At 41.9% G+C, this 10,511-nt stretch overlaps 2 protein-coding genes across 2 annotated transcripts; both read left to right on the forward strand.

Moving 5' to 3' along the window:
• The first annotated feature begins 242 nt into the window (after positions 1–242).
• Positions 243–1,074, forward strand: LOC144535518 (rho-related GTP-binding protein RhoV-like). The gene is made up of 3 exons (XM_078278046.1): positions 243–402; positions 478–536; positions 625–1,074. The coding sequence occupies exons 1-3, from the start codon at positions 243–245 to the stop codon at positions 1,072–1,074; spliced, it is 669 nt and encodes a 222-aa protein (XP_078134172.1).
• A 955-nt stretch (positions 1,075–2,029) lies between these two features.
• LOC144534723 (zinc finger FYVE domain-containing protein 1-like) lies at positions 2,030–10,511 on the forward strand. The gene is made up of 11 exons (XM_078276705.1): positions 2,030–3,464; positions 3,566–4,070; positions 5,648–5,862; positions 6,036–6,142; positions 6,228–6,336; positions 6,452–6,549; positions 6,762–6,879; positions 7,009–7,179; positions 7,375–7,555; positions 7,641–7,754; positions 9,941–10,511. The coding sequence occupies exons 1-11, from the start codon at positions 2,955–2,957 to the stop codon at positions 10,171–10,173; spliced, it is 2,361 nt and encodes a 786-aa protein (XP_078132831.1). The 5' UTR covers positions 2,030–2,954; the 3' UTR covers positions 10,174–10,511.

Below are 10,511 nucleotides of genomic sequence, written 5' to 3' on the forward strand. Positions count from 1 at the left end.
TCAAGGCCCGTCTTGGTGGGAGTGACTATGTTAATCAGCATCAAACGGAAACAGGCAAAGTGCTGGGGCATCACTCGTCTGATTGGGTGCCTTTGTTCTTTCAAATCGAGGTGTCCTCTCTTCTTTATTGGCACCAACGGGCCTTTTGGGGAGAAGACAACTTTTACAGTAGGCTACTGCTGTACTCCTGCATGGACTTTCAAACTGCAGGGATAATGGAGTAATAGCTAATATAAGGAAAGATGGCCTGTCAGAGACATGATAAACCAAACAGACTTAGGGATGAGCTGAGCTGCATGCTGGTTGGTGATGGAGCTGTGGGGAAGACTAGCATGATCATCAGTTACATCTTCAATGGATACAACAGCGAGTACAGACAAACAGCTTTTGATGTTTTCACTGGTGAGTGAAGGTTATTTTTCAAAGGTTAATGGCTGCTTGACTCAGCAATAAAACTGATTTCTACATTACTTACAGGTTTGGTTCATGTGAATGGAATCCCAACTCGTATGAAACTGATAGATACTGCTGGACAGGTAAATGTTTTTCAAACCACATTGAGATTTTTTTTTTACCAGACTAGTTAGTCCTTTCCTCCTTATCTCTCATTATTTGATCTGACAGGAGGAGTTTGACCACCTTCGCTCTCTGTGCTATGCCCATGTGGACGTCTTCATCCTCTGCTTCAGCCTGGTCAACCCCGTCTCCTTTGACAACATCACCTCCAAGTGGATCCCACAGATCCGAGCCAGCAACCCGACCTCTCCCATCGTACTGGTTGGAACTCAGTCAGACCTTAGCCACAATGTGGACGTCCTTATTCATCTTGACCAGCGGAGCAACAAGCCAGTGCCCTTCAGCCGGGCCAGAAGGCTGGCACACAGGATCAGAGCTCATGACTATGTGGAGTGTTCAGCTCTGACGCAACACAACCTCAAAGATGTGTTTGACTGTGCTATATTTGCTGCCACCAAGCACAAGCACACTGGCAAAACATCTAAAAAGCTCAGCCTGCTCAAACGTTTAAAGACTTTTTGTGATTGTGGATGGAGGAAAATCTTCAGATTCATCTGATGTGGAATCAAATAGTAGATTGAATGTACTCTGCTTAGTGGACACGGTGTGTTTGGGGATTCTTATGACAAATCATGCATTTTTATCTAAATATTTCTCTACAGGATGTGAATTGTGCACTAAAACCACATAATTTGAGATCATTGACAACCTGCATTGCAATAAGAAGGATACATTTTCTGCTCTTTTTCATCTTCCCTTTCCTTTGTTTCATGTTTTATTTGCTGTTGTTCATATTTTTGTGTACGTGTGTTAAAGGTTTGTAATAAAGGCACTGCAGTGTAACACATAGATTATTTCATTTCCTGTTGCTGTGTTTTTTCTTAAAGAATTGCTTTAATGAATTGATCTGAAAACATACAGTCTGTAGATCCTGCAGTGGAAGGTACTGTCAGTGAAGAAATGGAGGGAAAACACAAAGTGCCATTTGAGACAAATGGTCACCTGCTGATACTTTGAAGTGCTACTTTACAAGACAAAAGCCATTTAAATCCATCCTCTATTTGAAAGCTTATGCTGAGGCATGTTACCACAGTTACTTTTAAAACTATGTGGTTGTGCTTCTTGCTTTCATCTTGTAAAACTTGGTGGTGTGTCACTGTGCTTTGGGGTTAAGCTGATTTGAGTGCCTATAAGAAAGACTGGATGCGAAAAATTTACCTTTACCCCTCCCTCAACATTACATGCAAGACACCTAAACCCTGCAGCCCTGCAGACAAAAGTTATAGCCTATAATTAGGTTATAGCAGTTATTGTTTAATAGTTCAATTCATTGAGTTAAATAGCAAACAAGTTTGATTTTGAGCACATGAAAACATTTTGGAAGCTTCACAGAATCTGTCGACTCAGTCTGTCTGGTGGAACTACGTTTCCCATCATGCATCCGCACGTTACCCTCCTCTGACCCTGTGACTGAAAATAATCTGATCAGCTGATCTGACCTGGCAACAAAATAACGTAGCTAGAGAAATCTGCCAGGGAGGGGGCTGAGGAACAAAACAATGACACTGCTCGGAAGGATTCAAATACAGTAACACTTTAAAAGACTTTTTAAACGGAATAGCGCGGATTTCCCTCCAGTTTTAAAGTAAAAGAGTCCGCTGATATCCGAGCTTTTAACATCGACTGGTGGTTGTTTTTGTTGATATGTTGTTACAGCTCAGTTGACAGACTGGAGGCTAGCTGCTTGTTTGGACGGCTATGAACTGGGGCTTGCTGGTCCGCTAATTACAGCTTTTCTTTGGACAAAGTTGAAACTGTCCGTCAAAACCTACTAGCTGTGAGCTAATTTGCTGCTTGTATGCCAAATTATCTGCCTAGTTTGCCAGCAAGCTATTAAGGGTCAGTTTGCTAGCTAGCCTGTTAGCATCAACATTTGCACATTCATCCTTTCAGGGAGAGTTCATTGTCTCAGTAGGTACTGGCTACCTGTACATGTTTCTGTATTATTTTAGAGCTTTATTCGCTAATCTTTAATATAATTGATGTAATACTGAAGCTAAATGCTAACTTTGGTTTCTGAACAAGCTAACTAGTGGTAAACATATATCCAGTGTAACTCAAGGATACGGCTGTTTCTGCTTCATTGCCTCACTATTAGTTGCACTAAATTACATTATTAAAACCGTTGTGTTTGAAATTCATGTTGCGAAAATTAGTTTGATATATTGTATTATTGTTGAGAGTTAGTTGTTACAGTGAGTGGATCACCTCCCCTTTTAACATGCAGCTATTTTAAGTTGATTTAGTCATTGTATTTGGGCACTTCAGTTTTCAGTATTATCACATTTTAAGTAACTGCTATCGGAAATAGCTGGTGCTGTTGTCAAAGCTGTTCAAATAAGCACTGCTCTGTATTCAGGTTCAACTTGTAAGAAACGATGAGCGGGCATGGCTCATCTTCAGAAAAAGGAGTCAATACTAGCCTAATATGTCAAGAGAGTTATGTCTGTGGTGGCTCTGAGGAGGCTGCATTTGAGTGTGATGAATGCAAAAGCTTGCAGTGTGTTCGTTGTGAGCTCGAGCTCCACAGGCAGGAGAGTCTGAAGAACCATGAGCGGGTTCAGATAAGACCTGGGCATGTCCCTTGCTGTGACAACTGTAAAGGAGGTAACGGAGACAATGGCAAACGCCATAGATCTGTGGTCCGCTGCCAGAACTGCAAAGTTAACTTGTGCCAAGACTGCCAGAAACGCACACACAGTGGAGGCAACAAGAAGAAACACCAGCTCACATCTTATCCTCCACCACCTAAACCTGCCGAGGTCAAATCTGTCCAGACATCTGTCCTGCCCGCTGTCCAAATAGCAGATGAGACCAAATCTCAGAAAACAAAACTTCTGGAGAAGATTTCCAGTTTTCTCTTGGTTGATGAAAATGAGGATATGCAGGTGAGTTGTGCAAAAGTCACACTTGTCATTGAATAGAAACAGAATCAAAATACCTAAACAAACAAACAAATTTTCACTTCTGAACTCTTGTTTCTCCAAAGATAAAAGACGAATCTTCATTTGTAAAGATCCTGAGCTGTAACCCTGACCAGCTGCTGAAGGTGGTGTCCATCTTTGGTAACACGGGAGAGGGCAAATCTCACACCCTGAATCACGCATTCTTCATGGGCAGAGAAGTGTTCAAAACTTCTCCCACACAAGAGTCCTGTACGGTGGGTGTGTGGGCGGCGTTTGACCCCTTCCGTAAAGTAGTAGTCATCGACACAGAGGGGCTGCTTGGGAACAGTTCCAAACAGGGCCAGAGAACCCGTCTCTTGCTCAAGGTGCTCGCCATCTCCGACCTCATCATCTACCGCACCCATGCTGACCGTCTTCATGATGACCTCTTCAAGTTCCTCGGGGATGCCTCGGATGCTTACTTGAAGCATTTCACTAAGGAACTGAAGGCCACAACGGCCCGCTGTGGCCTGGATGTCCCTCTGTCCACCTTGGGCCCTGCAGTGGTCATCTTCCATGAAACAGTCCACACTAAGCTGCTTGGTTCAGGTAAAATATCTCAACACTTCTGTTCCTTCCAGGTCCCACTAGTAATAGGCGGAATTTCATTACTTCATCTGTTAACCATTTATTAGACTAGTCAAACCTTTAAATAGAATTTTTCAGGAAAACGTCTATTAAAACAATACATCGTGACTGTATCACCCTGAATTTAGGTCTGCATCACTGTAAGGGATGAGAGGCGGTGCCTTTAAAGTAAAGATTAAAGGCGAATTCTACAAAGAGTCTACAAAGTACCACACCGAAAAGAGATACAAAAATATTTTGTCTCCTGCTAGTTGTACTACAGCACTTACTTTAAAAAAAATAAGCATATGCCTATTTTTGAAAATACTTTTGTATCTATTTTCGGTGTTGTAGTTTGTAGACGGTCCCTAAGCACTCGTCTTGCTGTCTCAACACCGGTGTTACACCGAAATCTGTAACCCATCGAGATCGGTGTCCCCCTACCTCAACCTGAACCAAATCCTTGTCCCTAACCTTAACCACGGAGGGGGGCGCTAACCTTTTAACAGGAGGGACACAGATCACGACGGGTCACAGATTTCGGTGCAACACCGGAACTAAAAAGAGCTGAATTAGCACAACATTTATGCTTTTCTTTCACATCTACTGCAGTCAGATTCACTGTGTTCACTTGTAGGAATCACTTCACATGGGTAGGCACTTGTAATGACATTTCAAACATGTTAAGAGGCTAAAAGCACTCCTGGGTGCTAACACTAGCAGGAGGATAACAGGGTGTAGGCAACACCGATTGTTTTCGTTTTTCTCGCTACTGACAGCACTCCACATTTACAAACAACAGAGCTACGTGTTGAAATCGACCGGAATTCTCCTTTAAGCCCTGCAGATAATTACAGGTTTAGGAAATATTAGCCTACAGCCTACCTTTACATTACTGGAGGTAGCAATCTGCATTCCAACTTTTTGTGAAATACTATTTTTTGAACTAAAAAGAAAACTACTGTGTAGTGAAGTCAAAAATGTCACATATTTATAGCTGTAGTCACTTGACACTTAGAAAACAATGTTGCAATTTGCTTGTTTTAGTCCAGTTACTACAACTCATACTTTACATTGCTGTCAACCATTTACCAATGCATGCAATTCACTACAAGTCAAATGTAGTTACTGCGGAGGAAGAAAAAACCCATTCAAAATATAGTAGGCCTTGGAGTGTAAAGTCTGCATGATTTGTAGTAAATGTGCTAAAACATGAAGGAACACTGGTATGAGCCTTCAAGACTTGGGACAACAAATGTAACCTAATGTAAATGAGTGAGCTACATGTCTTTGCTCATAAATTATTAAGTGTGTGTTTTTTTTTTAATTGATAGGCAACATTGCAACATTCTTGACATTCTTAATAGTGATAATAAAAATCTACTAAAACTACTAATATTTAATGGTATTTTTCTCTTTGATATCATTCATCACTTCATATCAAGCACTGTATTTTTAGAATGTTGTTGTATCTGATGCACACTAACAGACACTCACTAATAGTATATCTACAATACATTACACTCTATGGTAACCTCTCCATCTGTGTCTTGTTTTAGATAAGTCATCTGAGTCAGTAGATCGGCTGCTATCGGAGCGCTTTAAGAAGCTTTCCCGTTTCCCAGAGGCCTTTAGCTCTGTCCAGTACTGGGGCACGCAGACTCTCAGCCCCCCGACTGACTTCCGTGGCCTGCAGAATAAACTGGAGCAGCTCCTGGATAACAACGCCACCCGTTCCCCACGCACCCCTGTGGTCATCTTCAAAGCCCTGCAGGTACGGCTGTATGTAGTTTGAATGTCAACCAGTTTACGGCCTGCTTCAGACTGGCTGGTTGTTGCATTGAAATGAATTGATACACAATTTGCAACTTTACATGGTTCCTGGATTGAGATAAAGATGTATTTTTAATATATGATTCATTTTGCTGCACCTTGATTCTCCCACAGGCATTGAGTGAGCGTTTTAATGGGGAAATTACAGGTGAGCTTGTAGCCCACAGCTGCTTCTTTCCTGATGAGTACTTCACCTGCTCCAGCCTGTGCCTCAGCTGTGGGTCAGTGCCTTCCTCCCTTTATAATCTCCCCTTCAATCTCTTGCTTTTCAGATTGTCTAACATCTGCTTTTTACTTCTATCCCAGATCTGGCTGCAAGAACAGCATGAACCACTTAATAGAAGGAGTGTGCCATGAGGCAAAGCACCGTTGTCGTTATTCTGTTCAGTATGATAATCGGATTTACACCTGTAAGGTAAGCACAGTTGCTCTTAGATAGAACAAATCCTTCTCTCTATACCATTGACTGTGTAATTACTCGTGTTCCATGGCTAATGAGTATAATGTTATTGTGTGGTGCATCACTTTAGGCTTGCTATGAAGGGGGAAAGGAAGTGATAGTTGTTCCTAAGACCTCCGCTTCTTCAGACTCTCCATGGATGGGCCTCGCCAAATACGCCTGGTCTGGGTAAGAATCAGTTAAATGACCTGCAGGTCATGCGTAACAAAGTCTGGGTTAGACTTTTGTTAACTTTACAGAGCTTAATTTTAGCACTTGTGTTCTAGACTCTGTCCTAAAATAAAAATGTTCTATTAGCTTACATGTTCAAAGTCATACCTCAGATATTTACATTTATATTTCCAGGGACTTGTACATTTATGTATCTACTGTATGTTAAGGTACGTTATTGAATGTCCCAACTGTGGAGTGATCTATCGGAGCCGTCAATACTGGTATGGGAACCAGGACCCTGTGGATACAGTTGTCCGCACTGAGATCCAGCATGTATGGCCAGGGGTAAGGGAAAGGCTTTTTAATTTATTTATCAGATGGAGATTAATTGTCTGTAATCATACAGACCTAGAATTATGGCTTAAGGTCATTATTTATCTACGTATGTAGTAAAAAGCTGTCTGCTTTTTGCAGTCGGATGGCTTTTTAAAGGACAATAGCAATGCAGCACAGCGTCTGCTGGATGGAGTCAACCTAGTGGCCCAGTCTGTGTCAGAGCTCAGTGTCAAGCCTGCTAAGGCCGTCACCTCTTGGCTGACAGATCAGATCGCCCCAGCCTACTGGAAACCCAACTCCCTCATCTTGGTGAGTGACACACACAGCCCCACCCTCTACCACCCGCCACCAACAGCCAAGTCAACACTTTCGTGTCCAGGGCTATGTTTACTGTCTGTGGTGCTCTGTGCCTATTACACAATATATGTTTGCAGGTTATAAGATACAAGTTAGACTGCCTCAGAATAACAACTTCAGTTGTTATTGTATTTGTTCTCGTACAAGGTGTGCCATAAGTGTCACGCAGTCTTCCAGGACAACGACACCAAGCATCACTGCCGTGCCTGTGGGGAGGGCTTCTGCGATGGCTGCTCTTCCAAAGCTGCACCCGTCCCTGAGAGAGGCTGGGGTCTTGCCCCCGTCAGAGTCTGTGACATCTGCTTCGAGCAGAGAGCTACATACGCAGGTACACACACTTTAAAAGATGTCAAATGTTCCCGTTATGCAGCCATGTAACATTTGGGTGAGCTCGAGATGTTTTCTGTATGCAGAGATGATTGAGGCAGAGCTTGAGGAGGAAGAAGGTGGAACTCTTGCCAGGAAGGTTGGAGAAGCAGTGACCAACACCATTGGGGTTGTGGTCACTGCTATTGACATCCCACTCGGTGAGTGTTGCCCCCAAAAAAACCTAAAGAGGATTGTTGCGTAGCAGGAATAAATGACCCAGTAGTTGTGAGTGACTGGTTACAATGCCCTCTGGTGGCAGAGGCATAACCTGCTTATTTACAGTAAGAAAGAAAAGCTGTGAGGTCTTGTTTCTAGTTTGAACTCTCAAAGATGTTATGCAGAAGTCTGACTGGCAAAGCCTCCCTTATAAGGAGTATGGGATGCCCCAATGGCCTAGTTGTAATAGAGCCTATACAATTACCAAAAGCTCACAGTCCAAACAGGGGCAATTGATTCCCAACCTGCTTAGTGTGTTCTACCACTTTAACATTATGTATTTAGGAGTAGTCTCTGACAAGTGAAATTATGTTTGTCAAGCAGAAGTTCAAATACTGAATTTGCATTTGTCTGTAACTTGTTATTCTTGCCAATACATTTTTTTATGGACTGCAAACTTAAAATCCTCCCATACACGCTCGCTACAGAACCTAAAATCGCCTTTGACAATCTTTTCAGCACCTGTCAGTGGCAAGTGCTCTGCTACCTAATGTTTAACAGTTCAGTTATTTTTTCTATTGTTTTGTCTTAGTGCAAAGGTGAGATAGTTACCCTGTTTATCCATTTCATTTTATGGGACTGTTGTAAACTCCTTTGCCATAAGTTTATTGAGTCAATAATAAATATTTTGAGGTTTCGTGGACATGGCATACATAAAGATGTCTCATAGACTTTGCAGTAGTCTGGATCAGTCACTCTCTGCACTAGTCTAGAATGCACTTTGGTCCAGTGTTTATTAGAAGAACATTTTTATAACCGCAAATATGACATATTTCTGTCAAAATAATCCAAAAGGTGTTGTAGATCAAGTAAATTGGCTCTGCTGCATGGGAAGAGATTACAAAAAGTTGGCATAATAAGGGCTGTACTCACTCAAATACACACCACAAATCATAGCTCTTATTTTACCTTTAGGTTGTTGTTTCACACGTCTTAAACATATTTGGAAAAACTATTTGTTTAATCCAAAGCACAAGTATATGTATATTAGGCTGCTTCATTAGTCTACTGTAGACCTTTATTGACTAGTAAAAGGCATAGAAGAATATGTGTTTGATAACCTGATGTCCTGCTGAAAACGTCTTCATATCCATCGCCACCCCTTTAAATACCTTAGAACAAAGTCTGCTCCAATCACAACAAAATACTTATTTCAAAATCTAGTTTCCATGTTTCCATGGATACTCCAACCAAGATAGCTTAGGACTAGTAGAACATTAGTGATGAAAGACAAGCATGGATAGAGCTAAAGTAAAGCAATGGCAGATGATAATTGAACACTCATCAGTCTAGTATTTTAGAGTAAGTAAATGTACCACTAAATTAAAGGAATAGCTCAACCTTTTGGGAAATTTTAGGAGGTGCTGGACTATTTCTTTGCCGGGAGCAGTTACCAGGCAACCAGCTGAGATTCCAGGAGGTTATTGCTCCCTGCCAAGTAAATGTTCAGGACATAACCCCCCGTAAAGCTGCAACTTGCCAGTGTTACACTTCAGTTTTTGTACAGATTAATCAAACAAGATATATTGTGTTAATTAGTGAGCTTCAGGGCTACTAGGCAGAATTTGTTACCTTTGGACATAGACAATAATAACCTGATATACTCCACAGTATATCAGGTTTTCAATCAGGTTAATCATCTATGCCCTATACCAGTAAATATAGTGTAGAGCTACAGTATCCTTTGAACAGAGCCTGGCTAGCAGTTTTCCTCTATGTCCAGTTTTTATGCTAAGCTAACTAACAGACATGAGATCTCAGCATGACGAATAAGCAAATTTCCCAAAAGGTCGAGCTGTTCCTGTAAATGTCAGCACTATAAAGTTTAAAGTGACTTACAGTTGCGCAAAGATCAATCAGTTAATTACAGTGAATGGAATAGCTTTAAGTTGTGGACAAAACAAGACATTTTAGGCGAGCTGATCAACATTTTTCACCATTTTCTGACATTTTATAGACCAAACAACTAATCGCTTAATCCAGAAAATAATCAACTATGAAAAATAATCGTTGGTTGCGTCCCTACAGTTACTACCATGTGTTTTGCAAGTGTAAAAGTGTCCCCTTATACTATAACTGATACGTGCTTGTGTATGTGTGTGTATTTATGTTACGTGTTACCCTGTAGGCCTTGTGAAAGATGCCGCCCGTCCTGCCTACTGGGTGCCTGACCAGGACATCCTGTCCTGTCACAACTGCCAGCGCGAATTCACTGCCAAGCTGTCAAAGCACCACTGCCGCGCCTGTGGCCAAGGAGTGTGTGATGACTGCTCCCCGGAGCGTCGGCCGGTTCCATCGCGGGGCTGGGACCACCCTGTGCGGGTGTGCGCCAGCTGCAACCAGAAACCTGGAGAACTTTAACAGGGACGGCCTTCCTTCCTCAGAGCACCGGAGAGAACCACTCACTCACTCAGCTTGCAGTCTGTCACTGCTTTACCTCTGTTAATCTAATGGTTCTGTCTTGTATCTGTGGAAAGGAAGTTTTTAGGCATACATAATATATAGAACATTTAGCTGAGTTCCTGTGGCCTTTGTAGAACAGCCAGAACATGTGAGTTACTTGACTGAGTGTGAAACCTGCATTTCCACTCTGATTATTTACAGAGTGAATATTTTGATTGGTATTGACGCAAGTCCCTAATATTACATTAAATAAGGCTGTTGAGCTATTTTTCTACTATCAGAAAATATATAAAAAA

The sequence above is a fragment of the Sander vitreus genome, chromosome 20, assembly GCF_031162955.1.
Source record: "Sander vitreus isolate 19-12246 chromosome 20, sanVit1, whole genome shotgun sequence".
Classification (NCBI taxonomy): domain Eukaryota; kingdom Metazoa; phylum Chordata; class Actinopteri; order Perciformes; family Percidae; genus Sander; species Sander vitreus.